The following is a 20,208-nucleotide window of genomic DNA, read 5'->3' on the forward strand; positions in this document are numbered from 1 at the left end:
GAAAAAACACATAAAGATATGATGAGTAAAAGAAAAAATGAACAAAAAAAAAAAAGGAAATAATTGTTCTTACCGAATGATAAAGAGAAGTAGATTAAATTTTTGTTGACTCATTTATGATGACTCAGAGTTTTTTGAGTTGACTTTTCCTTCAACCTTTTAGATATGTTCTTTTCAATTGATCTCTAGGACTATGCTTTAACTCTTAATTGATTTCTTTTTAACTCTTTCCTCTTTCTCGAGTTCTCTTTTTTGAATCTCCTATTTCTCTTCGTTTCCTGAGATTTCTTTATTGAATTCTCTCTTTTTTTCTCTCTGTGCTCTCAAAGTATCTCCATAAAAGAAATAAAAAGTGTCCACCTAAAAGTCCCCTTCTTTGAAGATCTAAGCTTTCTATTTATAGGCATTTTCTAAAATCCTAGATCTTAATAAAGGCTCCCTTATTTTTCGATGATCAGTAATCAATTTTTTTTCTTTTTTATCCATTTTCCTAAAAATCTACTAATTACTTTAACCATTTCTAAATCTGATTTTACATTTAAAAATAAAAAATTTAAATTTAAATTTTAAATTAGTTTTTTTATCTATTTTCTTAACTTCTTAAAAAAGAAATTATTATATTTAATTTTTTTATTTTGAAATTTATTTTTGACAGGGACCTGGATAAAATTGGGTATTCACACTTATCTTTTTATTAAAAATTTGATCTAATAATTTATAATGAAAGTAATATTTTTATAAATAATGTTATTTAATTCAAACTACATTTTAGTATTTGCAATAAATATTGAAATATAAATTATATTAATCTAAATAATAAAATAATTTAAATATGTTAAATAATTTTTTATTAAAAATGTATTTAACAATCTATAATAAAAGTAATAATCTTGTAAGTGCAATTTTTTGATTCAACTCATACTTTAGTGTTTGAAGTATATATTGAATTATAGATTATTTTAAAATTACAAATTAGATATAATTTTAAATCGTAAATTATAAAAAATATTATAATCATTTTTAATAAATGATAATTTAAAGCAATTTATAGTATGAATATTTAGGTTACCGTTTATAAGATAATATAACTATTAATTCTAATAAACATTCTTTAAATACAATTCAAAGACAATAAGTATGAATAAAATATAATTTCAATTCATAAGTTATACGTTTCAAATTTGAATGCATAGGGTAATAAGTAAGTGTAGTTAATAGGAGTGACTTTATAGGTTTCATCTTTTAATGCAATAAAATATTATTTTAATTCATAAGTTATAAGTTTCAAACTATAATAAATAATAAATGTAATTTTAATAAAAAAATTTATAAAAATAAAAATAATCTTTTTAATCTTTTTTTACAGTTATACAAAAGTATAAAGTGAATATAAATAATGAATTACACTAAAATTACGAAGATTTGTTTATTTTGATATTAATTATAAAAAAATAATTCATGTGACATTATTCAATAATTCATTTTTAAGTATTTGTTCATTTTTGAACTAATTGAGTATTTCTATTACAATAAAAAAAATATTCTAATATAATATAACTATTAATTCTAATAAACATTTTTTAAATATAATTAAAAGATAATAAGTATGTTAAATATAATTCAAAAATAATAAGTATGAATAAAATATAATTTAAATACGTAAGTTATACGTTTCAAATTTTAATGCATAGAATAATAAGTAGATTGAATAAATAAGAGTGACTTTATAAGTTTTAAATTTTAATACAATAAAATATTATTTCAATTCGTAAGTTATAAGTTTCAAATTTCAATGTATAAAGTAATAAATATGTATGTAGTTTTAATGCATAAAATTATAAGTAGATATATAATTAATTTTATATATAGATATAGATAGATAGTTAAGATCTATTATTGACAACACGCATTATTTAGTTTTATTATTAATTTAATGATATGAATCAATCTTAATCCTTATTTAATTCATTTTATCTTTAATTTAATGAGTCACATAAATTTTACTAAATAGTATAAGTTATATTAAAAAAATATATAAAAAATGTTTTCTTAACCAATTTTTTATTATAAAACTATTACATTATGGACTTTTCCTCTTTATAGTATATCCTTTATTACTTGTATGCTTGAATTCTTGAAATATTTTGATCCAACAGCCACTTAACTACCTCTCTATTTGAAATATTGATATAGAAAACTTGTGCCCTTTGAACACGCATAAACACTATCTTAATTAGCTTGATAGATAATTTTTCCTTTCTTCAACCTTTATATTTTATAAGAACAGCAACAATACAAGTACACACTGCACTTGGAGGAAAAAAAAATTGTGAAAGCAGAATTGAAACATATACCCTTATCCGTGAAAGAACTTATCAACTTGTAAATTGCCAGCTTAAAAGAGTGTGGTTTTTTATAAGAAAAATAATAATTAGTATCTTAAAAATACTAATTAAAGAATTCAAATAATTTTTATTAAAAAGTATAAAAATACATCCATCCTCATGATTTTTATAGTATTTTAATATGGTTTTCAATACAAAAATTATTACTTGTTGATTCCTTCGCCATTATTCTTAAGACACTGATCAATAAGACCTTTTTGATAAATATCCATGAACATTGAAAAAATTTTTTTTATTGAAAATTATTATATTATGGAGATCAAAATTATTGAAAAATATTTTTAAAATAATTTAGAAAATATGATAATACAGTCATTACTTAATGCTCTTAATTAACCGATGCTTATAAACACCTATTAAAAAAAAGAAGTGTTAGCACACCTATTCAAAGCTTGTACAGTTGCTTAAGGCTTAAGAATCACTATCATTTTCAGTTTTGACTTTAATTTATCACAAAAAGAAAATGGTATGGATGCATCAAACAATGTGAGCCATGCATTTAAAAATAAATAAGTGGTTAATGACTTGCAACCTAGACAAGGGTTAAAAATATAAATTTATAGAAAGGGTATAATTGTAAATTTTTAATATTCACAGTTTAGTCTACGGATAAAGTCTTTGTAGATCGTACTCTCATGTTATGAGTTATCGAACAAAAATAACTTTGCAAATGACGGGCACACAACATTGATCAATGAACCACGATGTAGCTTGCCTTGCCAAATGCTATTTAGAAACATGTTGAAAAGCTTGTAACTAGAAATTTAATGTAAAATTATAATTAATGATAATAATTAAAAGGTGAATTCATATTCATTTAAATATGAATCTAACATGCTATTAGAGGGCATGATCTTCTATTACAATAAACTTAGAGATGAAATTCTGAACGCCATTGGCAACCTGAGGAACCTAATGGTGATAAGAACTGGTAGAAAATTGAATTGCTAAGGCCCATTACAAAAGAGCTTGGTAATATAACCAATTTGGTGATGTTGGGCCTTGTTGAAACAAGCTTATCTAGTTTTTCCCCACAAGACCTGAAAATGTTACACACTGTTTCACTTTACACTTGCTTTTTATCTACCCAAATTTCCCAGGAGACTAGTGACTACAATTAACTCGAAAATATTTATTTGTATGAGATTGCATTTAGTAAATATTTATTGATTATGAATTGCATTAAATAAAAAAGTATTAAATTGATTATAATATTTTGCATTATTTAAGAATTTAAATTATAATTATTATTTCTGAATTTTATTTAAAGAAACTTTATTAGAATCGATTATATATAATAATTTTATGTTGAGGGTTATACAATGATAAAAACGGAAATAAGAAATTGACTATGAATTGTATTTAATAAAAAATTGTTAAAATTTATTATAAAAAATGGAAAAACTTACCATAAAATGTTGAAAACAAAAATAAAATAAAATAAAATAAAATAAAATAAAATTGTGCAGAAATAATATCACAAAAATTAAACCAAACTCTCAAGTTATAATTTTATTGAAAAAAATTGTACTGTTACTTCAGGTCTTATTTAAATTTGAATGATAATGATTTAAATAGTTTTATTAATTAGTTTATTATATTTTATGTTTAAAAATTTACATTAAAAATTTAATATATTTGAAATAAAAAATTACACATACTTATAAAATTATTGTTTTGTATTATATATTATTAAATAATTTTTCTAATAAAAAGACAAATAAAATATGATATAGATGAAAAGACAACTTTTATTACATTGTTTTTTCATTTCTATCTCTATCTATGTAAGTAATTTTTAAACAAAATTAAAGAATTTGTCAACAATTCTTTCTACCATCTTACTTTATTTTTGTATTTTATAGTCATGTCAAATCTATAGAATTATCTATCCAAGTAAGTACATATAATTTTTATGTTCATATTTTTATTTTATTCTGTAAATTATATTAGGTACTTTATCTTAAGTTGTTAGGTAGACATAAAATTACATTATTTTTAAGTGGTATTATGTATTATATTTTATTTTTCTCTAATTAAATTACTAAATTTATCAATATTTTACTATCTAATCCAACATATAATAGTATAAATTTAGATTATATATAATTAGACCATGAAGTTAACATATCATATATGTTCATATTTTAAAATTTATAAATAAAAGTCTTGCCTAGACTATCCATGAGTAGCCTAGAATAAAATGGAATCCTCCTTCCAAAGTGCAGCTGAAGTGGAAAGTAGTGAAACATTTGTTTCAAGTAGCAAGTTGGATAGTTGCAATCCAATAATGGGTGAACTTTAGGGAACTTGCCTTAACTTGCAGCTGGTTATTACTAAAGAGATTCACACTATTTAGGTGGAATGTGACTTCAAGAAAGTTATCCATCTAATCCTGCACATTCAACACTAGCTTTATCTTCTATAATTAGGAACTTATTGAAGTATGGTAAATTCATTAGAATCAATCATGTATTCAGGGAAACTAATAGTTGTACTGATAGGTTAACTAAAATTGGTTTGAAAGAATGCTTACATTTTACTTGTTTTGATGTTGCCCTTTCTCCCCATTGTCCTTTCTTATGTTTGGACTCTGAGCATTTGGTTTTTTAGGATTGGTCCCTAGTTTGTTTTGGGTCTAGCCCTTTTATATAAAAAAATATATTTATAAATAAATTTTTAAAATAATTGAAAAATAATAAAATCTCATGTCATATATATATATATATATATATATATATAATATTTTTAATGTAATAATGATAAATATAATATAAATAATAAAAATTAAAATTATTAACTTCTGATTATTTTATAACAGTTATGACAGTTATGATACGCTTTTTTATAATTAAATATAATTATTAATTTGCGTTATTTCGTCATAAACTTTCTATACCTGCTGTTGCTGCTACTTGTTCTGACAACTCTTTTCATCTTATTGAAAGTTGAAAATTGGTTTCAAGGCTTAGTTTATGCGTTATTTGGTTTGAATAAAAGAAAGAATGAAAAACAATTTAGGGAAGGAAAAAAAATGGAAGAGAGGAATTTTAAAAGATACAAGAGATTAAATAAATTTGTTATTATATATACATATATTTAGACTTGTAATTAATATAAATATGTAAAGATTTTCTACTGTTGGGATGGGATCTAATAAGGTTAAATGTTTTAGGTGCTGAAGATTTAGGCTTGGAATCAACATTAATTGGGTTGTTTGGCTGGTTTCGAAGGTGTTTCATTTAAACACATCATTTTGTTAGTCTATAAAATTGAAAAATGTTGCTTACAATATAAAGAATTTATTGTTTTAGAATACTGTTTTCCTTTTCTTATAGTATACGGTATCCCTTTTCTTTTAAATATTTAAGGATTTTTTAATAAACAGGATGGGATAAAAACTAATAAATTAGATTTTTTATGGATAAAATTTGCAGATATAATAAGTCTATATGGTAATTAATATTTTAACTGAATATGTTAATAACTTTAAATTAAGTTTCAAAAACTAATTTCTTTTAAATAAGTTGTTCATTTCTAATAAATTAATAAAAAAAATTTTCTAGATAAAAAATAAAAATTTTAAAACTAATTTTTTTAGCAAATACTAAATATAATATTATATTATTATATATATCATTCTTATTTTGTCATTATTATATATATGATCACTTAATATAGATTTTATTATTAATATATTATTTGTTTAAATTGTATTTGTGACTCATAATTTATACTTATCTACATATTGTAATTAATTAATATAGATAATAATTTTTCATGATAAATAAAAAAAAATTATTTTAATTAATAATAATTTAAATTTTATATTTGATAATTTTATTGCAATATTTTATTTGTTATTAAATAGTATAATAATGATCATATGTTTAAAATTTTTAAATTAAAAGTAATTAATTACAATAATTTAAATTATTTAAATGCTATTAAATATCAGAAAATAAAATAATAATATATTTATAAAATTTATTAAAATTTAATAATAATTATTTTATTTATATATTAATATTTTATATACATTTAAAATATAAATTAAATTTAACTGTTATATTTATTTATATATATAATTTATTTTAAAAGTAATTTTTTTACTTTTTAAATTTTTTCACATTAAAATTAATTATTTGCTAAATAATCATTTTTTATATTTAAATTATACTTTTTAAAAATTAAATTAAATAATAAAATAATATAAATATACTCATACAAATCCGTGTAATAAATACACAATTATTATAGTTACTAATTACAGTTCAAACTTAACTCAGCTTAGTGTAGTGTGGCTTATTGTATTTCTTAGAATTTACTATGTTCATGTATTTGATTTAAGTACATATTATATGATAATGAGTACGTTATATTTTCATTGTACTCGTACTTCCATTCTTTGAAGTGTTTAAAATTTTTTCATTCAAAATATGCATTCTCCCTTATAAATTGAATATATTGTATCTAAAGTAACAATTTTGACAATAAAATTTTAAAATTAATTATTCTTCATGTCAAAAATCGTAATGACATGAAGTCAAGTATAATAATACTTAACTCTTAGTCGAGAGAAGTATAATTTAAGATATATTATAATTTAATTAAATATTTATTTAATAATTTTTCACATGATAATTTATATTATATATTTGAATGATAATTTTTTTAAAATAAATTAAAAGACTTATTTAATAAGTTATACAAAAAATTATTCTAATAAATAATATATTTATAAAAATCATAAATTGTTGCTATATTCTTTTAAACATTTCTTTAAACATTTTAATAATATAAAGAGAAAATATTACAAAGAGAATGATTAATATATAACATTGCCAATTACAACAGTTAAAATTTAATTTATTTTGTATTTCGTTAAATAAAGTTATTTTTGTTAATTCAGTATAATTTTTTATTTTTATTTGGTATTAAAATTTATTATTTAATTTTATTTAAATCCTTTTCTCCTATATTATATATTTTTAAATTGACATATATACTTTTGGAATATTTCAGAATACTTATTCCTGCAACTTTTTTAAGGTGAAATTTTAAGGGAAGAGTGTTGGAACTTTGTATATAATTTTATAATATCATTCTAATTTTTTTACTAAAACATTTGTAAAAGTATTTATATAAATTATTATAATTTTTTTTTATCAGTAGTAGATCTGTATCCATACTAAAAGCTTATCAAATTTTAAAACATAAAATTACAAAAAATTAATAGGGTGACTTAAAAAAAATAAAAGTGAGAAATAAGTTTTAACCTTTTCAAGGTTTAGAGTTTCCCTTGGCATTCCCGAGAATTGAAGCGCCGCACCAGCTTTGTTCTTCGGCTAAATACTGTGAAGAAAATTCACAATTTTAAGGTTTAAATTAGTGACTTTACACTCCTCACTTTGTTTCTACTCTCCAATCCGTCGCTGCTCCACCTCTTTCTCCAATTTCGTGTGAGTTTTTTATTTTCTGCTTTCAAGTTCTGCTTTATCTCTCTGTCTTCCCCGCAAATAGGTGATTTTCTTCCACATTGCTCTGAAACTTTATTGTTATACTGCACCATAGATTTTTCTTCTGAATGGTTTAAAATTTGATCTGTGTGATTATGAAGGTTGTTACTTGTACCTTTTTTGACTTGTATAATGTTCTGAACTACTCCATTTTATTAACTAATTTGTTATAAATTACTTCTTTTCCCCTTAAAAAGTAAAAGACAAGGCCGAAACTGATCAACCTTAAACAAAATTGCTTTGGGGCGATATTTTTTCCCCCAAATCAAACCCTTACCATGCTGTGACTTATGTTGTAATATTTATCTCTCTTAGACACATACACTTGGCGAGATATGTTAAAAGTTGAATGTTGAATTTCTATGTGCTCTTGTTGCTTAGTTGCAATGATTGATTTAGATGATACTAGTTATTTGCATTGTTGTTGTTGTTATTATTATTATTTGGTGTGGGTGAACAAAGAGACTATCTTGTTAGTTTAGATTGTTCCAGACCTAAGAAAGGAAGGGAGCTGTATCGTGGGAATTTGGTGTCCAAAAGTAATGATGCCCCCGAGTGGTGCTGTCAAATAGGACTTTAGCCCATAGGACTTTAGCCCAAAGGCCAGTCCTGAAGTAACCCATCCTGCCCTGACCTATTCTTATTAAGAAAAGTAGTTAGGCCCTAAGGTGTTTTCTGGTGTGATGAATCTTAATCCCAATCATATTATAATTCTAACCGCTTCTGGTTTTTACTATGCAACGAACTAGAAACCATGTGAAGAATAATGGAATCGAACCTTTTATTTATTGGGGAGAAACGAACCACTCTGAATGGTTGATTCATTGTTTCACTTTCCTTTTGTTTTTGTTTCTAGCCATACTTGGAAGTCGCTGTGATAACTATGTTGATTTTATTTTATTTTTGGGTTAATGATAGAAGATAATGTTTGTGAATTTGAATTCTGTAGGACTTGTGGAAGAACCGTACCCTGTTGGAACTGAGGTTTGTTCAAATTTTCATTTTGGTCATGTTTAAATGGGAGAACAAAGTTATATGCGTACCTGTTGTAGTAGCTGTAAGTTGTAGAACTGGGCTATTTACATGTATCATGAAATGATGAAAATATGTTGACCTGATTGATTCTTTCCTCCGAGCTTTTTCTTTCCATATCTTGCAATTTCTGAATATGCAAAATAATATGTTCCTTGTAGCTGTGATTTCTGAATTGTCTTTTCCACTATATGTGTATTAGCAGTCTGGTTTATTAGCAGCCCTAGGTGAATATTAGCAGCTCATATTGCACAATAATAATTTCAAAATAGCCTCTGAATTGTCTTTTGCCCCTTACTCTCTGAATTTTGTTATTTGGGATTGACTAAGCTTTTTAATAATTTTTTGTTGATTTGAATGGACTAAGAAGGTTGAATTTGCAGATTTTGAAAATTTTGGGGATTAATAAGAGAATATTTAAATTTGCCGAGAGTTTTTCAAATTCAGAATAGGATTTTGATTGTGTGGTGGTGGATACTGGACACATGTTCTTTTTGGCGCAATAATGAGATCATGAAATCTTAGACTACTAAGTGGTTTTAAGCTTTGGGTTGAATCTAAATTTTTTTGGCAAATTTTGTGTTTTGTTGTGAAAAAAGAGCTTGATCATTATTTCTGAACAAATCTGTCAGTGTCGCTCTACTCACTTGGCTCTTAAAATAATGAAAATGTAGAAAACAGATAAATTATGCTATATGGATGGAAAGAACATTGTGATCCACAGGTTCATCAAAACCTAGTACAAGTTAAACGTTGGATCATACTGAATTCTGTTTCAGAATTATTCTATTCTGAATTCTGGAACAATATGAGTTCTGTTCATCTAAATTATTCTATTTTTGAAAGAACAATATATTATGTCTATGTTGTTCCTGTTCCCCAATCCTTGGTTTCCTACCCTGGTTCAATCCTTGGAGACGTGTTAATAATCCGTGTTAATAGTATGTTATGCAAAATAATCAGTGCCTCGCTGTAACTGACTTATGCTTTTACATAACCTTACTATTTTCTAAAACTGTGGAGACATGTCTTATATGTTGAAACACAATTTTGTTTTGTTTGATAACTCTTTTAGAAACACAATTAAGGATTCAGACTTGTTTCTAATATGATGCTACCATAGTTAGCTTTTGCATCAATTGGAAATCAATTTACTTTGAGACATTCCATGAAATATGAAGCTCAACGGCAATTACTCCCTTATATGCTTCCTGCATTCTATAGCATTCTATAGCAAATGACAACATAAATCTATAGAAGCATATAAGATGATGACTTGGTATGATGGTAGAGAAAGTGGTTCTCCAACCTTTGTATATTTAGTGGATTAAAAAGGTTGAGTTTTGCTGTTTAAGCAACGGTAAGAATAAGCCAAACTGTCCCTGAGAGACCAATAGTTAACCTATGTAAAGGTTAATTTAACCCAACTTATTTAATAAAAAAATTAAGATATTTAAAAAAGCCATTTTGATTAAATAATTAGGTTTAAAATTTTTAACAAGTCTTTTAAACTTACTGGACCAACGCCAACTTGTTTAAAGTTTATAAACAAGGTTTTTAAATTTTAAAATATAAAATTTAATTTTAAATTATATAATAATAATAAATAAAAAGACTCTGAATAACATTATCCAATTAATTAATTAAGTGACCTGTTTGTGTGACTATTATTCATTCATAACTGTATAACCTCACAGACATTAATCCACCTGAAGAAAGGGGGATATAATGAATTTATTATTTACAATTAAATAAAAATAATTTTAATAAAATCAATTTAAAGTTGTTCAATATAATTAAGATAGGTAGATAAATTTGTATTTAATATACATTTTTATTAATATCTATATTTTTTTATTAAAAATACAAGAATGAATTTTATAAATTCGAAACAAACAAGCCTACAATTACTGAGTAACCCAAAATCATTTCATGAACCGAAAAATAAAAAGGAAAAATATACGAATGGAAAAATTCCCAAAGTTCCCCACGGCAACACATCACAGATCCCTAACATCCAACTCTTTCTCACCGTGAATGCAAGTCCACTGTGAATGGTTCTGCCTCTGCTTTTCTGAATCTGCTTTGTGTGCTTAGCGATTCTATCTCTGGCTCTCTGCCAGGTGAGAGGTGTACACTCATTCTCTATTTTCTGACCTATTTTCCCACTAATTTATGTCGACCTTAGTTTTGTTTTCAGTTTATTTTTATGTTTTGTTCTCATTATACCTTGTTCACAGCAATTTATCTTTATTATTTTAATTTTGAGTATCATGCTGTAATTGGTAATCTGGATCTCTTAATTACTTTGTTCTCATGCTGTAATCTATAACTGGTAATCATTTAGGCTAAGACATGGCAAATAATTTTATTATAAGTACAAGGGTATTTAGATATCATATTGTGACATTAATGGTGTTATTTTGACACTATTATGTTGTAATTGTTTGTTTAAATCTGATTTAGGGATTGTGAGTTGGGAGAGAAGATGAAGCAAGTGGTGGGAATGGTGGTTTCAAATAAGATGCAGAAATCGGTGGTGGTGGCAGTGGATAGACTATTCTTCCACAAAGTGTACAACCGATATATCAAGCGCACTTCAAAATTTATGGCTCATGATGAGCAAAATAGTTGTAACATTGGTGACCGAGTTAGTATCGTGAACATGTCGAGTTTGATTCTTGTGTATTTTACTTGCCATGTTTGGTTCTAGTCTTGGTTTTGGGAAATGGCTCAATAAGTGATTGGTTTTATGATTCTTGTTTAAGGTTCGACTGGATCCTTCTAGGCCTTTGAGCAAGCGTAAACATTGGGTGGTTGCAGAAATTCTCAAGAAGGCGCGCATATATGTTCCACCCTCCATGCCAGCATTTGATAAGGCGAGGTCCAGCACTGAAGCTCCTGCTTCCTGAATTGGCTCAAGGTATTAAAATATTTTGTCAGATCTACGCAAGTTTTAGCTGTTGGTATGATGTGAAACTGGAAATAAAATTTAGCTGGATGAGTTGATAGTCTTGCAACCTTAATCGCATTACTGTTTTAAGGACATTTATGTTGAAAATTTTGATCATATGTGGCTGGTTGTACACATTATTCGAATGCATTTAGTTGACAAGTGTAGTATATGATATTGAATATTGATACTTTAAATTTAGAGTAACTGCCAATTATAATTTTGTGACCTGCTTTTGCATCTTGAATTATGCTGTTTTGTTTGTAAAATAGTAGAATTTACATTTCTTGCTGCAGTTATTATCATCTTAGGAGAAATTTGAACCCTCCTTTGTTCTGCATTCTGAGATTGTTGCAAGTTTTTATGATGAAAAATTTTGATATGGTTTGTTCTAAAATTGATTAGCTTGTATCTTTACAGGTTAAAATCAGTCTGCTGCAATTTCACATGAAGTTTTACTAGGTGCTGTCTAGTCTGCTTTGGATTGTATTGTCACTTATTGTAGTGTCACATGAAGTTCTGTGTTGGATGGATTGTAGTGTAGCATGGTCTAAAGGGGGATTTATTCTCAGATTATGTTATAAATTTTGGCAGCAGATTTATTATTTCAATAATAACATCATTACATGCATTATCTGTATGATTTTTACGTCTAGTTTCTTCAAAAAAAGAATAGCCTCAACTTTCACTCTGGAATGGGAAACTGATGCAGAAGAATTTCGGAGAGTAACTTCTTTTAACGAGTGTGTTTGGAATCATGTTTTAATAGTTATGTATTTACGTTTACTCCAACACTATTAGTTGTAGCTTCTATGTCATTATGAGTTTTAAATATGTTGGAATTTGGTTCCAAGTTTCCAATCATGCTAAACATACATTTTATCTTCTATTCACAACCTGAAAATGGCCCTGTAAATAAAAATTGAGGACCCAAAATTTGTTGCCATGGCAGGGAAGGTTGAAAGCTGGGAGGAGGTCATGGATAAAATTTGTTTTGGGGTGTAGCAGAGTGATCCAAAAGCTATGAAGGTGCAGTACTAACCTTAGTGAACGGCTGATTCAGATAATGAATGCGCAATGCTAGCTCTCAAGGCAAACTTCGTTATGATGAAATGATAATATATGAAGAGACTGGCTTTACTGACTTTTTTGATGCAATTATTAATCTTATATTAATCATGCAAATGCTTATGTATCTTGAATTTTGACTTCGATAAAAGAATATTACCCTTACAAAGATGATGGTGTTATAGTGTCCCTTTAAAACCGCTCTGGTGAAGCAGTGTTGCTTACTGACTTTCATGGTTTGTTAGGGGATTGGGGGAATATAGTACTATGATTTCCTGAACAAGAGATTGAATCTGTAACGCTCTGAATTTTGTAATATTAATTATTGTTATTTAATATATATATATATAATTCCAAAATTCATATTTCATCTGGATTATTGAGGAAATTTTTTCTTTAATTAGGTAATGGAATGAGTTTTGAGTTGGCTTTTGTGTTTGCTTGTCTTTTTGAAGAATAGCAGTTTTACTGGTATCATATTGGGTAATTGTTTTATATAATGATTGAACAATAGTGTTAGGCTGTGATTCCAAAGAAAAAATGAAGAAAAATTTGAAAGAAGTGCTTTTTCTTCTAAATCAAGATGAAGCTGAATCTTCTGCAAAACAAGATTCCAAAACAAATATTGATGATATCTATCAAAATGAAGATACTTGTTTCCGAATAGATATTAAAAAATTATGACTTATTCTGTAAGGAATAGTTCTAGTTATCAACTGAAATTGTAGAAATAGTATTTATAATTTTTTATTTAAGGAGTCCTCTACCATGTTGTGAGGCACCTTTTCATTAAGCAATTTTAGAGAGATAAACTAGAGAGAAATGCTCTGAGATAATATCTTTGTAAGTTTTTCTTCAAGTTTTAATAAAAGTTTGTTGTTTCAAATTATTTTTCTCTTTTCTCCCTCTTAGCCGATTCTGTTTGGATTACTGTCGTCCAACTTTCTTCTCTTCTTCCTCTACTAGATTTGTGTTGGTTATACTGCCGTTCTAGTTTCTATGTATTAAATTTATTTCAATTTGCATATATATATATATATGTGTGTGTGTGTGTGTGTGTGTGTGTTGATTTACTTGGTAATGATGTTTATGTGTATTAAGTATATGGATGTGTGTATGCATGACTGGATAGGGTTGAAATGGGCTAAGTGCCTAAGTGCAGGGCGTGAAACTGGGCTGTTCTCGCTGCAGCGAGAGGGCCCTGGGAGGAAGGACTAAAACTGTCGCCTTCTCGTTGTAGCGACAGTTTAGGGTGCATTTCTGGGTGTAGTCTCGCTGTAGCGAGATTATGCAAAAACCAAGGTGTAATTTTGTCTGATATTTTCGCTGCAGCGTGAGGGCGTGTCGCTGCAGCGAGGGAGTTTCGCAACCATAAAAAGATTTAAAGGGGGTTAGGGTTCGAGGAGAGTTATTTCTCCCTCTCCCTTCGAAATTCCTTTGATTCTCTCGTTCTCAGAGCCCTATTCCACCGATTAATTACCTCCAAAGCCGTTCGGGAGTTCGATTGAAAGTTGAATCCGTGTGGGGAACGCTTGGAGGTGAGTTTTAATGGTTAGGGTTTCATTTCTCATATCCTTTTCTCTGTTTCTGGGTTTCTTTGGGTTCTCATGGAGTTCTTCAATGTGTTTTTGGCCGAAATTCATGAGGGGAAACACTTCTTGGTGGATTTAGCGTGTGAGTCTTCAATCCAAGGTAAAAGGGGACTCTACCCTACTCTTTTTATGTGTAATTGATTGAATATGGAGTTGTGGTTGAGTTAGAAGGTAGAAAATATGTAGAGAATGAAAGTTGATTGAGAATTGTGATGAGGGCCATGCGCCGTGAGATGTGAATATTGCGTGTGTTTACCCGAAATAGATGAATGTGAATTGTATGCTAGATGTTGCATGATAGACTGAATATTGCCTACAAATGTAGGCCGAAGGGCCGTGTAACATAGATCAATGTTGGCTATGCGCCGTGTAATGTAAAATGAATGTTGGCCTAGTGCCGTGTATTTGAATGTAATATAGGTTGTGTGCCATGTGTGAGCATAATTATTGCGTGTGTGAATGAAATGTATGTAGATAGGGCGTGTTTGTGCCGTTGTAATGTGCTATGAATGGTTCAACGATATACTGGGGGTGTGGGGATGAGGACGGTAGAAATACCTTGGGGAGGAGATAGTGGTGGTGACATCGACTGTGGAACAGATGCACCACGGGCCACACACCTTATTCCTGACTAGACCTCTGATCACTACTTTTACTGAGCGACTCGTGACTGCCCACGTGGTATCCGTGAGGCGGGGGTAACCGGTGACCATTCATAGTGAAAATTCGTGATTACAGTGACGTGGCTAGTGTGCGTGTGCACATGATTGTTATCAATTGTAATTTTGAATGTGAAGTGTTGCTGGTGCCGTGAGTGCATTGATGTTCAAATTGAAATGTGTTGGATAATGATGTTGTTTGTGTTATATCTGTATAAATGTATTGGAAATGAATTAAAGGTGAGACTCTATGTTTGATTGTGTTTTGGTAATGTAGAGTACTCACCCTTACATTTATTTTTCAAGAAATCAAGACGATCAGCACCAGACTCAGTGAAGGGGTGGATGAAACTGCTATAGGATTTAGAATATTATTTTTGAAAAACTGTTGTATTTGAATAAGTACTGTAACAACTGTTTGATATAATTTGTAACTTTTTTTTTTATTTGAAATGGTTAATGAAACTTGAATTAAAAATGGAAATCTTATTATTTCAAAAATTTGTGAAAATTGTTATTTATTGAAATTAAATTTGAGGTGTTACAAAATCAATCAAACTTTTCAGATCAAGGTTTCATTTCTTCAATGTTTAAGCTGGGGTTGAGCCAGACAATGTAATAATAAGTAATTGGATTTAAAATTGAATGAATTGGCTAGTCTGGTTTTTAAAATGCTACTTGTAGTTATTCTTGGTTTTTAATAAGAAGTAATTGGATTTAAAATTGAATAAATTGCATTTTTTTTCTTTTGTTGTATCCTAGATTCTCTCCATTTTGCATAGAAACTGAATGTCCAGTCCAATTTTTGCTTAAATATAATTTTACTTGCTTAAGCGAAAATCGGGAAAACAGACAATTTTTATGTCAAATTCGTTTAAATGAATTTTTTTTGTTTAAGCAAATTTTGTAAAATTAGTTTAACTGAATTTTATGACTTCAGCGAATTTTGCGTTTTACTCTCTTAATCTTTTACCTTCTCTCTTTTTCTTTATGCGTAATACTTGAATATTCATATTCAACTTTCTTCATCCTACTCTCATACTCAATTCTCTCCTCTTTCCTTAACTCCCTCTTCACCCCCTTGTTCCATTAGAATAGATGTCTCATGTTGTCAAGCTTCAACTACATAAAATGTCATTACTATGCATGCAAAATATTTGAAATTTTTTCACATAATGGAAAGAGATTCAACCAGAGCATTTAGTAGATAATTCATGTCTTTTATTGTAAACATACAAATTCTAAAATATTATTTAGGACCAATCCCATTTACAAGTTGAAAATCATAAAAAAAATATTCTTCTCATCAAATAAGGTGAGTGTGGAGAAAAGAGGGAAAAATGAGTATGGGAGTAGAAAAAAGGAAAGTTGAGTATAGGATGAAAGTGGGGTGGGATAGAGTGGGAGAAGGAGGAGTAAAGGGAAGAAGAGAAAAGTTATATATGAGAGAAACGAAAAGAGTTGAATATGAATGTTGGAGAAGAAATATTAAGCATGAAAGAGAAGAGGGAGAACAAAAGACTCAAAGAAAAATGCAAAATTTGCTTAAGCCATAAAATTCGCTTAATCTAATTTTATAAAAAACATTTATTTAAGTGAATTTTGCATAATTTTTTTTTATTTTTTTAATTTTTACTTAAACAAGTAAAATTTCAGTTAACCAAAAATTGGATTGAATGTTCTATTCATGTGCAAACTAGAGAGAATTCGGGTCCGCTGTATATAGAAGTATGCCGGGGAGGATTTAAGGTGCTTTATTTAGAAAGATAAAAGAAGATACCGAGAACTTTTCTAAAGTTCTTGTCTTCAGCTGGTAGAAATCATTACTGAAGTTTTTTTTTTGCACAGGAAATGCCGAAAGAAATTGTGTTAATCTATGTGGCTTTTTTAGCTTCTAAGTTTGTTTTGAATGATTGAGACGTAGATGGAATTGTATTTTATGATTTCACTTTTAGTTTTTTTTTTTTGTCTATTTACTCATTTTGTGGAGTAACAATTTCAAATGACTGTAATTGCACTGAGACGTAAGTTGTAAAAGGACTGTTGATGATGGTATGAGCCTGCCATTATGAGTGAGAAAGTAGTGGTTGGTTGTAGAAAGGGATTTGCACTAATCACTAGTAGACTACTAGAGTATAGTGCGAAATGTCATAAAAATAGGAGTCCATGATAACCGAAAAGTGATTATAATGCCCTGGAATTTATTATCGTCCTTATTTTTATGCCATCTACCAAAATTTTTCTTTAAGCTTAGTGACGATTGTTAAAAATGTGCCATTCCGTCTGGCAAAAATAATTTCTAGGTTCTACCACTAAAATGTGGTAAAGGGTACAACTTAGGTCATTTTCCAAGGAACACTGAGAGTTTCTCAGTGAAATTAGGAAATTTAAAAAAAAAAGGGGGGGGGGGGGTTTCATTTGTCACAAGAACAGAATATTAAAGATGAATCGCAAAGAAAAGCAACGTAAGAAAGTTTAATTAATAAAAATATCAAACTAAGAATTAAAGGGTAGACTTCATCGATATAAAAATATTTATGTTCAAAACAGTATACTTTGTTAATACATGGAATTAAACTAGGCAATCGCTTAGGATTCAATTAACAAGAGATAATCAATAATTAAGATCTCAATTCCTAATTAATTTATGTTAGTTTAGAGTTGAATAAACTTTAGATCGATCAATCCGTTAGTCCATCACCACAACTCTCAGAATAAATTCCATGTCTGATCAGCCCTGGGTCAACGGAAATCTCACTTGCAAAATGGGTGGTCATAGTTGAAAAGAAGAGAGCAGAGATATCGTATTGAAACAACCATTAAAAATAAAATCTTTGAAATTCAAAAGTATATGTTTTATCTCATAGCACAAGAAGTTCTTAACCTAAAAATCTACTAAAAAGTCCATGCTAAATGTATTATTTATACTTAGGAACCACCTCCTATTTTTTATTTTTGTAATTATTATACATTTATAACAAAGTGAGTGCATGTCTCATGCAAATTGGACTTATGACGATAGAATTACGACCTATTTAAGTGACTTGACTTTGGTCTCTTTAAATTCGACACTGAACAATTCTAGAACAGACACTTCAGACAAGTCAACGACTCAAAGATGATAGATGATTAAAAATAGATTAAGTTGATTGCTTCAGTCTGAATATGGCAGAGGTCAACAGTTAGTTCTTCAACAAGTGCTCTAAACACTGACACTTCAAACCAAAGAATTCACACAGATACTTAGGAGTAGGACGCTTTTACATTAGACGCTCCTGCTTTACACGCTTTCGAAGGTAGAAAATTAAGAAACTCCCTATATATGGTGTTAAAGATAAATTTTTTTGAAAAAGACAAAAGGTATAAGTTTTGATGAATGAATTATTATTATTTTATTTAAAATAAATTGTTTAGCATTACTAATTGGTCATATCAACTGTTTTAGTATATTTAGGGGATGATACAAGAACCAACCATCCAAATTGTCAAGGAAGACAAATACCATCTATAAGATGATACAAGCACAAATCATCCAAACAGTTAACAAAGATCCTTCTATCTAAAAGATGAAGCAAGTTCAAAATATAAAGGCAACTTATAACATATGTAACACATCGGACACTTGTAAGATGATATGACCTAGCAGTAAATAAAGACCACACTGTTGGTAAGGCATTTAGGAATGGAAGTAGGTCATGCAGTAGGGCTTTTGGCTTGGTCTTAAAGTTCAACCTGACCTAATCTATTTTAGTAATAGGCTAAATTCAAATTTTTTAAAAAATTTAATTAATTAAATAAATTAGATTTGAGTTTAATTTTTTTTTTATTAAACTTGTTAAAGTTGTCTATTTAAAGTTTATTAATTTATATTTATATATAAAATAAATTTTATATATAAATCATAATATATTTATAATATTACATTAAATGGATTAAATTTTAAATAAATAAACCCTTAAACTTTATAATATTAGATATATATTCTGAGACATTTTTAGATAGAGACTAATTTATATGGTTTGATATCTTATTTATAAATAAGTTTGATGATTCATAAAAGTATTAATGAAGTAAACTATTAAAAATACTAATATGTCAAAATAATATTTTAAAAAAGTTAAGTTAAACTTAATAAAAAATTTATAACAAATAATATATTAAATTTATATTTTAAAATTATTAAATAGAATAAACTTATTTAGATTATTAAATTAACTTAGCTAATCTACTTTAATTTCTAAATACAAGGTAAGATTAGATCAATTATGTAAATTCTCAAAACATCGTTTATTATCAATATGAGCTGGTTCAATTAAGTTTATTAAAATAGTGTTTGAGTTTTTAAATTTTAAGTCTAAATTAGTAAAAACAAGATTTTTTTTTTTGGTTCAGCTTCATGGAACTCAAAATCCGAATGGAGCTAAATAGCTCATTTTGAAACTATTAGCGCCTGATACAAACCATTAAGAGAAGCATCATATAGTCATAAACTACCAGCAACCTACGTTGCGTAGCATCACTGCATTTATTTGCTTTCCAATTTTCTTACTAGTTTTATTAGACCAGTGCATGTTTGAAAGCAAGTTAAGAGATTTGCAAGAACGGATTTAAAACAAAAATTACAACTAATAATATTGAAATAAATATGAATATATAAGTATTCAAATTTGAATTCAAGTATGCTATTCATAAAATCCAATTTTTCCAAAATTCAAGTGAGATTTACTTAGATGAGTATTTGGTTTATTTGTTACTCACCTGAAAACAAATACTTGTCAACCTATGTATACCATTCAATTTTCGTATTTAACTCATGAATTTATTCATACATTGAGAATTCAGTAAAAAAAAAAGACAGTGATATTTTTATTATAAAAATGTATTTAGAGAAAATTGTGCAATCTAATAAAATAATGAAGTAACACCCAAGTTGACCCAAGTTGAGAAACTTGGATGCACTTCATACTACAATTTATAAAG

The 20,208-nt window shown here is 27.6% G+C and overlaps 1 protein-coding gene across 1 annotated transcript; it reads left to right on the forward strand.

The window, feature by feature from the left end:
- The first annotated feature begins 322 nt into the window (after window positions 1-322).
- Window positions 323-12,603, forward strand: LOC113850526 (30S ribosomal protein S17-like). Its single transcript, XM_027481090.1, has 6 exons — window positions 323-328; window positions 2,773-2,774; window positions 7,798-7,867; window positions 11,423-11,606; window positions 11,725-11,879; window positions 12,330-12,603. Coding segments are annotated over exons 2-5 (399 nt in total). The 5' UTR covers window positions 323-328; window position 2,773; the 3' UTR covers window positions 11,869-11,879; window positions 12,330-12,603.
- Window positions 12,604-20,208: the final 7,605 nt, after the last annotated feature.

This window comes from Abrus precatorius, unplaced genomic scaffold (genome assembly GCF_003935025.1).
Source record: "Abrus precatorius isolate BTA unplaced genomic scaffold, Abrus_2018 Scaffold9, whole genome shotgun sequence".
Taxonomy (NCBI): Eukaryota; Viridiplantae; Streptophyta; class Magnoliopsida; order Fabales; family Fabaceae; genus Abrus; species Abrus precatorius.

What these genes read in the sequence shown, in the direction of transcription:
- LOC113850526 (XM_027481090.1), top strand. An exon ending in ACCTCTTTCTCCAATTTCGT is followed by an intron (nt 7,868 to 11,422) that starts GTGAGTTTTTTA and finishes AATCTGATTTAG; the next exon opens with GGATTGTGAGTTGGGAGAGA. An exon ending in GTTGTAACATTGGTGACCGA is followed by an intron (nt 11,607 to 11,724) that starts GTTAGTATCGTG and finishes TTCTTGTTTAAG; the next exon opens with GTTCGACTGGATCCTTCTAG.